General features: G+C 45.6%; 1 protein-coding gene across 3 annotated transcripts; it reads right to left on the reverse strand.

The window, feature by feature from the left end:
• Positions 1-268: 268 nt before the first annotated feature.
• On the reverse strand, positions 269-12,927 carry LOC120049713 (low-density lipoprotein receptor-related protein 10-like). Of its 3 annotated transcripts, none has more exons than XM_038996069.1 (12): positions 12,835-12,927; positions 7,593-7,819; positions 7,148-7,180; positions 6,647-6,791; positions 6,043-6,233; positions 5,219-5,889; positions 4,539-4,978; positions 3,489-3,786; positions 2,822-3,261; positions 2,542-2,736; positions 2,275-2,404; positions 269-1,539 (listed from the first exon to the last, which is right to left on the reverse strand). In XM_038996069.1, the coding sequence occupies exons 2-12, from the start codon at positions 7,639-7,641 to the stop codon at positions 925-927; spliced, it is 3,207 nt and encodes a 1,068-aa protein (XP_038851997.1). In that variant the 5' UTR covers positions 7,642-7,819; positions 12,835-12,927; the 3' UTR covers positions 269-924. The 3 variants fall into 3 exon arrangements, with proteins under 3 accessions (XP_038851997.1, XP_038851994.1, XP_038851995.1); XM_038996066.1 differs by having other exon boundaries at positions 6,647-6,809; XM_038996067.1 differs by lacking the exon at positions 12,835-12,927 and adding an exon at positions 12,374-12,420 and having other exon boundaries at positions 6,647-6,809.
• Between the last annotated feature and the right edge of the window lie 4,489 nt (positions 12,928-17,416).

Below are 17,416 nucleotides of genomic sequence, written 5' to 3' on the forward strand. Positions count from 1 at the left end.
CTGACTGGCATTGCTTCCAGAGGCAGTTTGGAACTCGGTAGTGAGTGTTGTAAACGATTATCACACGCTACAACACTCGGTATGGCCTACCACTTCGCTGCTGATGCTCCTAGACGTTTCCACTTCACAATAACAGCCCTTACAGTTGCCCGGGGCAGCTCTAGCAGGGCAGAAATTTGACGCACTGACTTGTTGGAAAGGTGGCATCCTATGACAGTGCCATGTTGAAAGTCACTGAGCTCTTCAGTAAGGCCATTCTACTGGAGACTGCATGGCTGTGTGCCCGATTTTATACACCGGTAAGCAACAGGTGTGGCTGAAATAGCAGAGTCCACTAATTTGAAGGGGTGTCCACATACTTTTGTATATAAAGCGTATTTGTGACAGTATGCATGCAGTACGTGTGTGTAATCATTCAAATTCATCATATGCAGGAAGCTTCTAAACAAGGCACTTAAATGAGGGGGGGGTATAATTTACATCTTCCATACCCTTACACTGCCGCCCTATACTCACCCTCATAAATACTAAAACACACATGACGTAGTCACACATACGAGTCACATGAAGACAAGCTCTTTCATGTGTTAGAAACAAAATAAATCACTCATTTGACAGTAGCTGATATATTAGAGCATGAGGATTTGGGAGGAAGATTCTCTGTGCAAAGTTCACCACTTTCAGACTACACACATTCATGACTACACGCACGCGGAGGCAGGCACACGTACACACTTTCTCAAGGAGGTCCCACACTCAATAACATAAAAGCATTGAATACTAGATTTCTACAGTCAGTCAAAACCAACCCAATGTAATTCAAAAGGCACTACATCAGCACAGAGAGGGGGGAGAGCCTTGCGGTGCTCCTGTGCGCGAGCACTGTGCACATCATTTAGGGAGGGCGGTGGGGTTTGGATAAGGTCAGGGGTCAAGGGTTAGCAGGGGGACGTCATCCTCCGAGGTCATGTCCTCCGAGAGGGGGATAAGCAGCACCTCATCCTCCGAAGAGGAGAAAGAGGGGGATTCGGAGAGGGGCAGGGAGTTGGTGGGGGAGGAGGAGAACGGGGAGGCGCGGAAGCGAGAGATACTGCGCCCCAGAGAGTGGAAGAGCGAGGCTAGGGAGGGGCTACTGGGGGTGGGAGGGGCAGCCACGGGGAAGCTCTGGGGGGTGGCTGGGATAGAGACAAGGGGTGGAGGAAGGGAGGCGGGAGGCGGCGGTGGTGGTGGTGGGTGCTGCACCGTCTGAGGGAGCAAGCCTAGTTTCTGTGGCAACGGCAGATTGACGGCTTCCACAGCCAATGAGGAAGTTGCGGGAGTTGATTGACTGGGCTCTACACCAGTAGAGGTGGGATCTGTATGCTGGGGGGCGGAACTGGAAGGCTGAGAGGGCCTGGAGGCGGATCTAGGGATTAAGCCCCACCTCCGCATGCGACGGACAGCCCGGCGGACGAATCGGGGACGGCGACGGCGACGTGGAGAGTTGGCGGTGTCCTGTCTGAGGAGCTGGAGGATACCTCTCAGAGTAAGAGAGGAAGACTGATGGGGGGAGAGAGAGAAAGAGAAACACAGAGAGACAGACACAGAACAAGAAAAATATTTAAACCTTGAGGTTTAATTTGTTGAATTTGAAAATGTGCTGTACAAAAACGCTTATTTCTTAACATTATCATTTAAGTTTATGATTTGCATAAGATCACCATTAAATGAAGCTACAACACAGTGAAACAGAGAGCACATTGTTTTAGTTAGTCCTCTTGACCTCCTTCAGCTGTCTGCAGCAGCTAATCAGACAGCTCTATGATCAGGTTCCCCCTGTCCGTATAATATTACTCATTACGATCTAAAAAGCTAAACCGATCCTAGATCAGCACTCCTACAGGCCCTGGTGTAACTCAATCTATGAGACCATGCTCCTGCTGCTACTCTCATAATGCAGGCTGATGATAATGAGTCAAGCAGTGAAGCTGAACCCTCAGTGCCTCTGGTAGGTCAGATGTACAAGGCTAGTCATGAGGAGTCATGAGGAGTCAGAGGACCGACGGTCCTACTGAGGAGATTTCAAATAAACTAAGTTAGTGAAGGATTCCCCTTGTAAAGGAAGGAAACCAAAGAAAGGAAATCTCAAGTAATCTGTTATTTGAGGCCTTCAGTTAATTGTGCTCCAATCAGAGCACAGTGGGACAAAGTTGCCGTTAGTTCCTGATCTAAGGTCACTTAGGGTTAGGATTGGGGGACTGTTAGCTGATCCTAGACCTGTTACTAGGCTCTCACCTCGTTGGGGTTCTCTGTGGGGAAGTCCTCCACTGGAGGGATGATGCCCTGGGCAATCAGCTGACCGTAGGAGGGAGGAGCCTGCTGCTGGATCAGCGCCGCCTCTTGGCGGCTGATTGGAGCAAACATACTGCAGGAGGAAGACAGACAGAAACATATGGGGGTCTGGTCGAAGAAGACAATTTGGACACAGATCAAGGGAGGCGTTTGTGGGTGATGAAGCATCAACATGTAGTAAACCTGACGTGTGAGGTGCATGAGGGATACCTGTATTCTCGGGTGCGCAGTGAGTAAAGCTTGCAGGTGCAGCCCATAGCGATGACCAGCAACAGCCCACAGACCAGGCTGCCAACGGTTGCCGCGGTGATGACCTTCCGAGGCAGGGTCACGGAACAGTTCAGCTCGTCTGTCCCGTCCTTGCAGTCCACCTGGCCGTCACAGCGCCAGCTCTCAAACACACACCTGGGGAAGAGACAAACGGTCAAGATGGCGTATACACTTACACACATCAAAAACACACCACGCACCCTCACACACCCTCCTCTACCTGTCACTGTCGCAGTGGAAGGTCCCAGGTTGACATATAGAACAGTCTCTCTCATCGCTCCCATCAGAACAGTACAGCTGGTAGTTACACCTCTCCTTGGCAGGGAAACACACCGGACGCCCTAGGAAGCTATGCCCCGCCAGCAGCGCCCTCTGCCCAGCCGCTCCACAGGCAAACTGGTCCCGGGGACACCCCCTGCACCCTGCTTCGTCATGTCCCGTCTCGGGACAGTCCCAGTGGCCGTCACACTTCTGTTCCTGGGTGTAGCAGCCGCCCGCGGCACCCCCACATTTACCTTCCCAGGGGGGGCAGTAGCCCCCGACACGGTAGGTGGCGTTGAAGCCCAGCCCCTCAGAGCCGGGGAGCGTACGATAGGTCAGGGAGAGGAGGCCGGTCCGGGACTCGACCTGGATTGCCTTGTAATTGGACGCATTAGTGATCTGTCACAGAGGGAAAGAGAGGGAGAGGGTGAAGTGATTAGATTGAGTAAATTAACTTGGGCAAATTAACTTTCCCAGTGATTTCAAAGGTAGAAAAGTTGGCTTTAACCACAGATCTAGGATCAGACAACCCTACTCTCTGAAAAAATATATAAATATCTGACTTCGTTTCAGTTTATTAGGGGCAACGTCAACCAAACTCCAGTACACCCCCCCCCCACACTCACAGTTTTGATAAGTTCCCCGGTGCCCTGCTGTCTGTCAGTGATGGTGACCGTGTCTCCAGGCCCCAGCTCCAGCAGCCGCAGGTCCAGCTTCAGAGGCCTAGAGTCCTGGGGGTCCAGGGTCCACACACAGAACAGAGGGGGGCCCCTGATGGAAGGAGGGGCGAACGTCCCATAGAAGGTCTGGAGGAGGCCCCCGCAGATGATGACCTTGGGAGGCAGGGTCACGGTGCAGTTCAGCTCGTCTGTCCCGTCCTTACAGTCCAGCTGGCCGTCACAGCGCCAGCTCTCAAAAACACACCTGGGGCAGAGACACAAACAGTTCAGGTGGCGTATACACACACATCGAAACACACCACACGCATGTCACATCGAAACTACACTAACAGACATATCAAAGCTCACTAACAAACATTAAACGCATGCACACACTAAAAAAAATTCTGGATCAAAAGGGGGCTTAGGTGGTGGGCGTGGGCATGGTAGGGGGTGTGACAACGGGCACGGTTGTCCCTGTGGATTTGAGAGAAAAAAAATTGAGATCCCCCATCTTGGCAGTGTAGACCTTTTTAAGCCAACATCCTGCAATTCTACACATTTATCCATGGAGTTGAGAGAAATTTGCCATGGCCAACGCGGTGTTATTTTGCTCAAACCAAATAAAATCAATACTTCTAAATTCTTGCTTTTAGAATTTTCAATTCTCTTTCACTATCTATATTTTATTTTGATGATTGTTAGTTCTCAAAGATAATGTATTTTGTGTGTGTGTATGTATGTATATATATATATATACACGTAGAATCATGTAGTAACCAAAAAAAGTGTTTAACAAATCAAAATCTATTTTATATTTGAGATTCTTCAAAGTAGCCACTCTTTGCCTTGATGACAGCTCTGCGGTCCAACTCATCCCAAACCATCTGAACTTGAGTGAGGTCGGGTGATTGTGGAGGCCATGTCATCTGATGCTTTGAAGAATCTCAAATATAAAGATTTCATTGGCAGAAAAATGACCCCCCCCCCCCAAAACACACACACACACTCCTCTACCTGTCACTGTCGCAGTGGAAGGTCCCAGGTTGACATATAGAACAGTCTCTCTCATCGCTCCCATCAGAACAGTACAGCTGGTAGTTACACCTCTCCATGGCAGGGAAACACACCGGACGCCCTAGGAAGCTGTGCCCCGCCAGCAGCGCCCTCTGCCCAGCCGCTCCACAGGCATACTGGTCCCGGGGACACCCCCTGCACCCTGCTTCGTCATGTCCCGTCTCGGGACAGTCCCAGTGGCCGTCACACTTTTGTTCCTGGGTGTAACACCCCCCTGCGGCACCCCCACATTTACCTTCCCAGGGGGGGCAGTAGCCCCCGACACGGTAGGTGGCGTTGAAGCCCAGCCCCTCAGAGCCGGGGAGCGTACGATAGGTCAGGGAGAGGAGGCCGGTCCGGGACTCGACCTGGATGGCCTTGTAATTGGACGCGCTGGTGATCTGTCGCAAAGGGAAAGGGAAGACGGTGAAATTATTAGAATTAGTAAAATAACTTGGGTAATTAAACTGAACGGTCTTGTAACAAACTCTAGAGGTAGAAGTTGCCTTTCACCACAGATTAACAATAAGACTAGCCTACTTCCAATCCGAGAGTAATTAAATAATATCTGACCCCGTATCAGTTTATAAGGGGCTACTTTAACTAACTCTAAGACACAAACACACCCCAGGCACACTCACAGTTTTGAGGAGTTCCCCGATGCCATGTTGTCTGTCAGTGATGGTGACCGTGTCTCCAGGCCCCAGCTCCAGCAGCCGCAGGTCCAGCTTCAGAGGCCTAGAGTCCTGGGGGTCCAGGGTCCACACACAGAACAGAGAGGGGCCCCTGATGGAAGGAGGGGCGAACGTCCCATAGAAGGTCTGGAGGAGGCCCCCGCAGGGCCACTCAACGGGGGTCCGGGTCACACTGGGGTGGGCTCTGTGAGGCTGGTGGCTGGGGAGTCCATGAGGCTGGAAATGCCAGAAGTCATATATAGGATTGGCTGGCTCCTTTTCCTTGGTGTGGTCCCCATCCTCGTCTACTTGCTTCTCTGTCTCCTCCTCCTCTTTCTCCAGCTCGCCCGGTGCCTTCCCTACTGTTTCCCAATCCCTCCCTCTGCTGTTACTCCCTCTGTTCTTCTCTCTTCCTGCCTCCCGCGCCCTGTAGGACTCTGGTGTGGTGGTGCCCACCACTGTTTTGCCATGTTCAGGATCCAGGTTCAGGATCTTCATCTCTCCATCACAGTCCTGCTCGTCTATGCCCAGGCCCACCCCTTCACCCAGGCACTCCACCCGGCCATTACAACGCCACGACAGGGGCAGGCAGCACCCGTCCAAACACTCAAAGTCCACCCCCGTACAGTCACCGGAGTCTAGAGAGAGAGGAGTGTCAGGGAAAGGGGGAGAGAGGGAGAAGCTGATATTTCTATTAGCTATATTGAATTTCCTGGTACTCAAAGAGAGTTATAACGAGTCTACTAGGTCATGATTAACAAGTGATATAGCCTAACATCACAGCACCATACCTCTGACATAGCCCAGGCGGAACGCAGACACAGGGGTTAAGTGTGTCAGGAAGTGGTGCGTCACTGTAATGTTTCCCCCCACCAACTCCATGGGTTTTGGCAGGTCGGAACCACAGAGGGTAATGGGCTTGCCAGTCGATGACGTCACCGAGACCCATTCCTTCTTACACCGTGTGGAAAACTGGGAGAAACTGAAAGAGTGATGGGGAAAAAAATAGATAACAAGCAAACAATAAGTAAGTAAGCAAATAATCAAAAACTACATTATTTGGCTATGAAGCCATTTTCCTTTACACGATGTGACATTTCTAAAGTCCAGTCCGGACACAACCCCTACACCGTACCCCCCTGGCACTTCATGTAGATCTGAAAGTATTGGATAAGATTATTTAAAGAACATGGAGGTATCTCCACCTTGTCCACTGACAGGCTGGACAGACTCTTCCTCCAATTGCTTACACCTACCCAAATCCTTCAGATGTGCACTAGTGCCAAGAGGGTTAAGGACTAGACTAGAAGTTGTTTGGGGACAAACGTTGACGCACCCTGACCCACCAAATAAGCCCCTAAGACAGCGGTAAGACAGCGAGTGGGGAGACATTACCTGAGAATAACAGGCTCTCCTACATGTGCCTTGATAATCCAACTACAGTAGAAGGGCCGAGGGCGGTAGGACGAGCTGTGGTGCACAAAGCTTCTGATCTCTCCTCTCGCAGCCTCCAGGACTTGGGGAGATCGTCCACAATGAGCTGGGAGAAAGAAGAACCCTACAGTATATTAGACTGGGAGGGGCGGCCTAAGAACACATATATTTGTTTTCCTGTTGCAAAACATTTTGCTACGGTATTCCTGGTCTGATTAAAATCAGGCTGTAATACACTATTAATTGATATATACAGCCGGAAACATTGGAGTGCAAAATCATATAAAAGAACCGGAGGTGCCACCGCTGATTGTCAATTACAGTTGAGACTCCCACGCCTACCCATGTTGATCACATAACTAAGAGTATTGTGTAAAACTGGTGAGAGGCAGATGGGTCCCTTTGATAACATGAATAGAGACAATAGCAAGAGAGAGGGAGGGGGAGGGGTAGCGCTCTTACCAGTACTGGAGACCAGCTCCAGGCTGCTGTAGGCTGTGAATCAACAGGCAAAACAGAGTTACAGAGGTCTGAATCGGGCATTACTAAAGATCTGACTAGTATTTGCACACGGTACATTTGACACTAGATACTGCTTACAAAATACAATGTTTACAATACTTGTTGGCCTAAAGCAGGGCTCGCCACCCCTGTTCCTGGAGAGCTACCCTCCTGTAGGTTTTTGTTTCAACCCAGTTGTAACTAACCTGATTCAGCTTATCAACCAGCTAATTATTAGAATCAGGGGTGCTAGATCAGGGTTGGAGCGAACACTTACAGGACGGTAGCTCTCCAGGAACAGGGTTGGGGAACCCTGGCCTTAACTATTGTTCTTTACCACCTGACATATCGACCGACAGACAAACAGGCAGATAGATAATAGGTCACATTCAAAGTAAAAACCCACCAGTTACAAACAAAATGTTGATGACACAAAGGTTGAAAGAGACAGTCATTCTGATGATGGTGCTCCTCTGAAATGATGGTGCTCCTCTGAAATGCGGGTGCTCTTGAAAGAGCAAAAATTGTGAAAAGAAAGGAAACTAGAATGGAAAAACATCTAGGCAGATCCCCCTCAGTCCGCCTTGCTGAGTGGCCCCATCATCGCTAATATCTCGCTGAGGAAGACTTCACCTGAGAAAATACAAAGACCAAACCTAGTCAGCAAAAATTGCTATTTTGACTAGCCTGGTCCCAAATCTGTTTGTGCTGTCTTGCCAAGTCCTATGGCCATTGACACGCCAAAAAAATGGCAAGACAGAACTAAAATATCTGGGACCAGGGTATATTGTTAGAGGAACAGGAGGGAATGACAGAAACATAGCTACAGAACTCGCTTAAGCCTTTACTTATGACAGCCAGACATCTGAAGTTGTTCGCTTAAAGTATGTGTTGTGTTCAATGTCATGGTTATCTATTTTTATCAAGAACCCAATGTTTACATCAGTGGAGGCTCCTCAGAGGAGCATGGGCAGGACCGTCCTCAAAGAATTTCAGAAAAATAAAAACGTTAAACTTTTTAGATAAAACTATACTAAATATATTCATGTCACCAAATAATTGATTAAAACATCCTGTTTTGCAATGAAGGTCTACAGTAGACTCAGCAGCACTCTGTAGGGTAGCGCCATGGTATTGCTGGAGGACAGCTAGCGTCTGTACAAAACCTAGTTGGCTCAAGGTTCGTACCCCTTCCATAGACTTACACAGTAATTATGACCAACTTATGGAGGACATCCTCCAACCTATCAGAGCTCTTGCAGCAAGAACTAACAGGTTGTCCACCCAAACAAAGGATCAGAGAATGACTAGTACTGAAAGCATTAGCTACAACTAGCTAGCACTGCAGTGCATAAAATGTGGTAAGTAGTTAACTCAAAGAGAGAAGACAATACTTGAACAAATAATTTTTTTCCAAAATGAAGGAGAAGCAAGAGAGAGGGAGCTAGCTGGAAGTCGGAAGTTAACATACACTTAGGTTGGAGTCATTAAAACTCATTTTTCAACAACTCCGCAAAATTTCATGTTAACAAACTATAGTTTTGGCAAGTTGGCAAGACATCTACTTTGTGCATGACACAAGTAATTTTTTCCAACAATTGTTTACAGACAGATTATTTCACTTATAATTCACTGTCTCACAATTCCAGTGGGTCAGAAGTTAGCATACACTAAGTTGACTGTGCCATTAAACAGCTTGGAAAATTCCAGAAAATTATGTATGAAGCTTCTGATTGATTCAAATGATGTCAATTAGCCTATTGGAGGTGTACCTGTATTTCAAGGCCTACCTTCAAACTCAGTGCCTCTTTGATTGACATCATGAAAAAATCTAAAGAAATCAGCCAAGACCTCAGAAAAACAATTGTAGAGCTCCACAAGTCTGGTTCATCCTTGGGAGCAATTTCCAAACGCCTGAAGGTACCACGTTCATCTGTACAAACAATAGTACGCAAGTATAAACACCATGGGACCACGCAGCCGTCATACCGCTCAGGAAGGAGATGCGTTCTGTCTCCTAGAGATGAACCTACTTTGGTGTGAAAAGTGCAAATCAATCCCAGAACAACAGCAAAGGACCTTGTGAAGATGCTGGAGGAAACAGATACAAAAGTATCCATATCCACAGTAAAACGAGTCCTATATCGACATAACCTGAAAGGCCGCTCAGCAAGGAAGAAGCCACTGCTCCAAAACCTCCATAAAAAGACAGACTATGGTTTGCAACTGCACATGGGGACAAAGAAAGTACTATTTGGAGAATTGTCCTCTGGTCTGATGAAACTAAAATAGAACTGCTTGGCAATAATGACCATTGTTATGTTTGGAGGAAAAAGGGGGATGCTTGCAAGCTGAAGAACACCATCCCAACCGTGTAGCATGGGGGTGGCAGCAACATGTTGTGGGGGTGCTTTGCTGCAGGAGGGACTGGTGCACTTCACAAAATAGATAGCATCATGAGGTAGGAAAATTATGTGGATATATTGAAGCAACATCTCAAGACATCAGTAAGGAAGTTAAAGCTTGGTCGCAAATGGGTCTTCCAAATGGACAATGACCCCAAGCATTCTTCCAAAGTTGTGGCAAAATGGCTTAAGGACAACAAAGTCAAGGTATTGGAGTGGCCATCATAAAGCCCTGACCTCAATCCTATAGAAAATGTGTGGGCACAACTGAAAAAGTGTGTGTGAGCAAGGAGGCCTACAAACCTGACTCAGTTACACCAGCTCTGTCAGGAGGAATGGGCCAAAATTCACCCAACTTGTTGTGGGAAGCTAGTGGAAGGCTACCCAAAATGTTTGACCCAAGTTAAAAAATGTAAAGGCAATGCTACCAAATACTAATTGAGTGTATGTAAACTTCTGACCCACTGGGAATTTGATGAAAGAAATAAAAGCTGAAATAAATCATTCTCTCTACTATTATTCTGACATTTCACATTCCTAAAATAAAGAGGTGATCTAACTGACCTAAGAGTGGGAATTTTTACTAGGATTAAATGTCAGGAATTGTGAAAAACTGAGTGTAAATGTATTTGGCTAAGGTGTATGTTAACTTCCGACTTCAACTGTATATTTTGAAGTATACGTTTTTTCACTTTCACTTTGTTACCGTTGAATGCAGCTAGCTAGTTTAGCCTACTCAAACACCCGGCTTAAACAGAGGGGAATGCTATGTTAGCTAGCTGGCTATCTAACACTGGAACTCTTCCAAGGCAAGGTAAGCTTTTATTTGTATACATTGTTTGCCCCTGGGGCCCACCGGTGTAACTGCTAAACTGCTTGCTGCTCACTGTACTGCATGATTGTAACGGGTTTACTAACGCATTAGTTCTAGTAGCTATGTTGACTATGACGTGACAATGATGTAGGCTGTGTGTAGCGGTTAGCGGTCATGATATAGCTTGGTTAGTTTTTTTGCATTGTCACAGACAGCTGATGTGTTGTGCACTGAAGTCCACAAGCGAAGTGAAACGGTGAGAGGAGAGCGCATAGATAGATGCGAGAAGGAATTATTCATTGCGCCGATTCTGTTAAAATATTTCTTAAAATGGAACGGTGATAAACATACCTGAATTTGTCCAATAAAGAAACTCTCATTTCCAACTGTTGGACTAATGATTACACCCTAGATCAGTGGTACACAAACTTTTTATAGTCCCGTACCCCTTCAAACATTCAACCTCCAGCTGCATACCCTGTCTAGCACCAGGGTCAGGTCACTTAAATGTTGTATTTTTACCACACACACACACTATACGATATACGATATGTTAAATGTTGACTCATCCAGCTTTAACGCATAGAATTCACTGGCATGTATGCGAAGCAGTAACTGTTTCATAACATCTCCTGCCATGTCACTAATGCGTCATGAAACAGTGTTGTTTCATGGAGAAATTGTCTGTATAGTTTTTGGGCCTTTTCCCCCAGCATTGTCCCAGCCATATCTGCGGGAGCAGGAAGAATTAAGTCCTCCACAATAGGATGGGGCTTACCTGTCCTAGCCACTCGGTAGCTCAACATATAAGACGCTTCTAGCCCCTTCTTATAAATGGTATCTGTTGCTTTAATACCTGTCTTACTACTCGACAGTCGTCTTTATTCTCGCTCAAAAAACTCCTGTGGCTTATTTTTCAAATTGGCATGTTTCATTTCTAAATGTCTGTGCAAGAGTGAAGGTTTCATCGAGTTGTGAGGTAGTACTTTTGCACATTTAACACACTGTGGCTGAGGAAAGGCACTACTCCCAATATAGGTGAGCCCCAAATCAATGTAGTTCTCATCATATTTGTGCCGCTTACTTTACATTTCTTTAACCATTTATCAATTTTCGAGCAAACAGAATGAGCAGCAGCTACATACGGACCATTAGTGGAATTCCCGCGAGAGTGTAACGGTTAATGTGATTGGATGTTAATTATTTGACTCGGGCTACCTGTATTAGGGCTCCCGAGTGGCGCAGCAGTCTAAGGCACTGCATCTGAGTGCAAGAGTCAGTCGACTATTTCGAAATCAGGCTGAAGAACATCCGGCCGTGATTGGGAGTCCCATAGGGCGACGCACAATTGGCCCAGCGTCGTCCGGGTTTGGCCGTCATTGTAAATAAGAAATTGTTCCTAACTGACTTGCCTAGTTAAAAAAAATCTTTATGGACTGTTTGAAAATGTGAATCACATTTCTATTTGGCGTACCCCTGTTTGGGTATAGCCGCCCTATATCATCTAGATACAGTCAAGATTGTGTAAATCGATATTTAATGTGTCACCTTGATTACTCAATTCTCTCGACCTGTAAACTTTCATTCATAGGCTAGGTTGTAGCAACCTCATGATGGGTAACAGTACTGGGACATTTTGAGTATCATGTGACTTAGTAGCCTTAACCTATCGATGTTACATTGAGCTGGGTGAATGGAATATGAATGACAGTCACCCAATATTCTGTAATATAAATAAATAACGTCATGTTCATCTTAAACGACACCGATCGTGACTCTTTTAAATATTATACACAGCCATGTCCTGCCTTGCCAGTAACGTTGGCTAACTAAATGACGCAGCTAGCTAACCTTATGCTGTATGAGTTACCAGCAAGCTAATCCTAAAGACAAAAATGCTTGCGATTTTCAATATCACGTTTTTTCTGTGTCATTTTAATTCTAGATTATGTGAAATTATGTACATACCTTCTAGACCTTCTGAATGCCTGCCCCCGCAAACTTCCTTGAAGAGGAAGTGATTCATCACGCCAATTATGTTGCAAAACCTTTCGTCTGTTTTAAAACGTTTTGTACAGAAACAGTTTACTCTAAAAGGAAACCGTTTTCCAACGACAACGAGAGATTCTATTGGACAAATTCAGCTAGGTCCCTCCCCGTTTCGTTCGCTCAGTTTGGTTCTTAAACCGTAAACGGTTTACATTATAGAACGTAATGAATACACCCCTGCTTCGCTCGCTCGCCTTGTTGTGGCTAATGCTAATGATAGCTCTGACTAACTTCCCTCTTCCTTTCGTTGTTTTCCTGAACGTGCCACGCGATAAAAAAGCATTCTTATATACATACAAACACTCTGATGTACATATTAATAAAAAACGGCGAGAAATTGTGTATATAAATGCCTGTAACAACGAAGTTAGCAACCTTACCCTTTCTGTCGTCTTTCTTGTTGATAGGCAGAGTTCTGGGTAACTTCCGTATTGTTTACTTGGAACAGGAGAGGGGGTGGTACTAGAAGGTCAGACTGAGGCTTCGGCTGTCACAACGCCCCAAAAAACTCCAACGTTAAAGAGCCAAACCAGTGTACGAATAATTTTCTCCGATTTATCATCAAATGTAACTTGTTCCACGATTCACGAATTCGTTTCAATGGTGTTTATATCGGCAGTTTTGGATTAATTTTTGTTATCATGTTTCACCACCAGGTGTCAGAATTGATTAGGCTAGTGAGACGATCCCTCAGATGGGGTATACCACAGTGGAATTGTATTATAGCAGACGGCCTTGCATCCGAGAATACAATGTAACATTATTTGCATTAGCACGTTTTGTAATCAGCAAGGTAACACGCATTTTATGTATTTCGTCAATGGACTGAGACAACGTGGATTGAAATCAAATGACTACTGAATTGTCTGCCTAACTTGTTCTTGTAGTTCTTTTAGATAATTTACACTATCCCGGGGTGTTGTTTTTGATTTATTATGATAAATGAATGTTCATATTTATACGGACACAGCTTCTACCGCTGTTTCTTTACCTCTCTGAGATAGGCTTCACACATCTGTAAGATGGAAATGAAGTGGGCGGAGAACAAACCCCTCTTCCCATTATTTAAGAGATAATTGAAATAATATTTTGAAATTATCAGTAAATGTAAAAACAAAAAAGCAATACACACCATAAAACTTTTTGACAAATTGAACATGTATCTCGATATGTCATACCTCTGTCTGTTAGGTTTATGTACTCTTGTTTGTATATTTCTATTTTTGTATTTTTTTCGTTCATAATAAAAAATAAAAATAAATAAACATCTGTAAGATATTTTAAAAAATGTATTTCACCTTTATTTAACCAGATAGGCCAAGTTCTCATTTACAACTGCGACCTGGCCAAGATAAAGCAAAGCAGTGCGACACAAACAACAACACAGTTACACATGGAATAAACAAACCTACAGTCAATAACACAATATTTAAAAAATCTATATACAGTGTGTGCAAATTAGGTAAGATTAGGGAGGTAAGGCAATAAATAGGCCGTAGTGGCAATGTAATTACAATTTAGCATTTAAACACTGGAGTGATAGATGTGCAGAAGATGAATGTGCAAGTAGAGATACTGGGGTGCAAAGGAGCAAAAAAATAAATAGCAATATGGGGATGAGGTAGTTGGATGGGCTATGTACAGGTGCAATGATCTGTGAGCTGCTCTGACAGCTGATGCTTAAAGTTAGTGAGGGAGATATGAGTCTCCAGCTTCAGTGATTTTTGCAATTCGTTCCAGTCATTGGCAGCAGAGTACTAACTGAAAGGAAAGGTGGCCAAAGGAGGAATTGGCTTTGGGGGTGACCAGTGAAATATACCTGCTGGAGCGCGTGCTACCGGTGGGTGCTGCTATGGTGACCAGTAAGCTGAGATAAGGCGGGGCTTTACCTAGCAAAGACTTATAGATGACCTGGAGCCAGTGGGTTTGGCGACGAATATGAAGTTATAATCTCTGTTATAATCTCCACCCGGCACAGCCAGACGAGGACTGGCCACCCCTCATAGCCTGGTTCCTCTCTAGGTTTCTTCCTAGGTTTTGGCCTTTCTAGGGAGTTTTTCCTAGCCACCGTGCTTCTACACCTGCATTGCTTGCTGTTTGGGGTTTTAGGCTGGGTTTCTGTACAGCACTTTGAGATATCAGCTGATGTATGAAGGGCTATATAAATACATTTGATTTGATTTGAAGTGAGGGCCAGCCAACGAGAGCACACATGTCGCAGTGGTGGGTAGTATATGGGGCTTTGGTGACAAAACGGATGGCACTGGGATAGACTGCATCCAATTTGCTGAGTAGAGTGTTGGAGGCTATTTTGTAAATGACATCGCCGAAGTCAAGGATCGGTAGGATAGTCAGTTTTACAAGGGTATGTTTGGCAGCATGAGTGAAGGATGCTTTGTTGCGAAATAGGAAGCCGATTCTAGATTTCATTTTGGATTGGAGATGCTTAATGTGAGTCTGGAAGGAGAGTTTACAGTCTAACCAGACACCTAGGTATTTGTAATTGTCCACATATTCTAAGTCAGAACCGTCCAGAGTAGTGATGATGGACAGGCGGGCAAGTGCGGGCAGCAATCGGTTGAAGAGCATGCATTTAGTTTTACTTGCATTTAAGAGCAGTTGGAGGCCACGGAAGGAGTGTTGTATGGCATTGAAGCTCGTCTGGAGGTTAGTTAACACAGTGTCCAAAGAAGGGCCAGAAATATACAGAATGGTGTCGTCTGCGTAGAGGTGAATCAGAGACTCACCAGCAGCAAGAGCGACATCATTGATGTATACAGAGAAAAGAGTCGGCCCGAGAATTGAACACTGTGGCACCCCCATAGAGAATGCCAGAGGTCCGGACAACAGGCCCTCCGATTTGACACACTGAACTCTGTCTGAGAAGTAGTTGGTGAACCAGGCGAGGCAGTCATTTGAGAAACCAAGGCTGTTGAGTCTGCCGATAAGAATGTGGTGATTGACAGAGTCGAAAGCTTTGGCCAGGTCGATGAATACGGCTGCACAGTATTGTCTTTTATCGATGGCGGTTATGATATCGTTTAGGACCTTGAGCGTGGCTGAGGTGCACCCATGACCAGCTCGGAAACCAGACTGCATAGCGGAGAAGGTACGGTGGGATTCGAAATGGTCGGTGATCTGTTTGTTAACTTGGCTTTCGAAGACCTTAGAAAGGCAGGGTAGGATAGATATAGGTCTGTAACAGTTTGGGTCTAGAGTGTCTCCCCCTTTGAAGAGGGGGATGACCGTGGCAGCTTTCCAATCTTTGGGGATCTCAGACGATACGAAAGAGAGGTTGAACAGACTAGTAATAGGGGTTGCAACAATTGCAGCGGATAATTTTAGAAAGAGAGGGTCCAGATTGTCTAGCCCAGCTGATTTGTAGGGGTCCAGATTTTGCAACTCTTTCAGAACATCAGCTATCTGGATTTGGGTGAAGGAGAAATGGGGGAGGCTTGGGCAAGTTGCTGTGGGGGGTGCAGGGCTGTTGACCGGGGTAGGGGTAGCCAGGTGGAAAGCATGGCCAGCCATAGAAAAATGCTTTATTGAAATGTTCAATTATCGTGGATTTATCGGTGGTGACAGTGTTTCCTAGCCTCAGTGCAGTGGGCAGCTGGGAGGAGGTGCTCTTATTCTCCATGGACTTCACAGTGTCCCAGAACTTTTTGGAGTTTGTGCTACAGGATGCACATTTCTGTTTGAAAAAGATAGCCTTTGCTTTCCTAACTGCCTGTGTATATTGGTTTCTAACTTCCCTGAAAAGTTGCTATTCGATGCTAATGCAGTACGCCACAGGATGTTTTTGTGCTGGTCAAGGGCAGTCAGGTCTGGAGTGAACCAAGGGCTATATCTGTTCTTGGTTCTAGATTTTTTGAATGGGGCATGCTTATTTAAGATGGTGAGGAAAGCACTTTTAAAGAATAACCAAGCATCCTCTACTGACGGAATGAGGTCAATATCCTTCCAGGATACCCGGGCCAGGTTGATTAGAAAGGCCTGCTCGCTGAAGTGTGTTAGGGAGCGTTTGACAGTGATGAGGGGTGGTCATTTGACCGCAGACCCATTATGGACGCAGGCAATGAGGCAGCGGTCGCTGAGATCCTGGTTGAAGACAGCAGAGGTGTATTTAGAGGGCAGGTTGGTCAGGATGATATCTATGAGGGTGCCTGTGTTTACGGATTTGGGGTTGTACATGGTAGGTTCATTGATAATTTGTGTGAGATTGATGGCATCTAGCTTAGATTGTAGGACGGCCGGGGTGTTAAGCATGTCCCAGTTTAGGTCATCTAACAGTACGAGCTCTGAAGATAGATGGGGGGCAATCAATTCACATATGGTATCCAGGGCACAGCTGGGGGCAGAAGGTGGTCTATAACAAGTGGCAACAGTGAGAGACTTGTTTCTGGAAAGGTGGATTGGATGGATTGGATGGAGATGGAGGAACTCTCTCTCTCTCAATTCAATTCAATGGCCTTTATTGGCATGGGAAACATATGTTTACATTGCCATAGCAAGTATCACAACCCTAGAATGAATCACAATCCAGGCTGTATCACAACCTGGGCGGTGCACAATTGGCCCAGCGTGTAGGCCGTCAATGTAAATAAGAATTTGTTCTTAACTGACTTGCCTAGTTAAATAAAGGTTAAACTTTATTTTTATTTTTATAAAACTTAAATAAACAATCAAATATGTATAGTAAAAATTACAAAAAGGAATAGAGACATTTCAAATGTAATGTTATGGCTATATGCAGTGGTGTAACTATGTGCAAATAGCTAAAGTCTCTCTATCATTCTAACTATCTACTTATATTGTCTGTTGAAGAACTCATATCGCGTTCTACTGCTAGTTTCCTAGGAACTAGGAAACTCGGAAATGTCAGATTTGCTAACTGGTTGTATTTATACACGTGTCGCGTTCAACGAATCAGCAAGTCGGACATTGCCGAGTTTCCTAGTT

This window comes from Salvelinus namaycush, chromosome 6 (assembly GCF_016432855.1).
Source record: "Salvelinus namaycush isolate Seneca chromosome 6, SaNama_1.0, whole genome shotgun sequence".
Classification (NCBI taxonomy): Eukaryota; Metazoa; Chordata; class Actinopteri; order Salmoniformes; family Salmonidae; genus Salvelinus; species Salvelinus namaycush.

What these genes read in the sequence shown, in the direction of transcription:
- LOC120049713 (XM_038996066.1), bottom strand. Translation starts at nt 7,641, where the DNA reads ATGACTGTCTCTTTCAACCTTTGTGTCATCAACATTTTGTTTGTAACT. An exon ending in CAACATTTTGTTTGTAACTG is followed by an intron (nt 7,181 to 7,592) that starts GTGGGTTTTTAC and finishes GTTGATTCACAG; the next exon opens with CCTACAGCAGCCTGGAGCTG. An exon ending in CCACAGAGAACCCCAACGAG is followed by an intron (nt 1,540 to 2,274) that starts GTGAGAGCCTAG and finishes TCCCCCCATCAG; the next exon opens with TCTTCCTCTCTTACTCTGAG.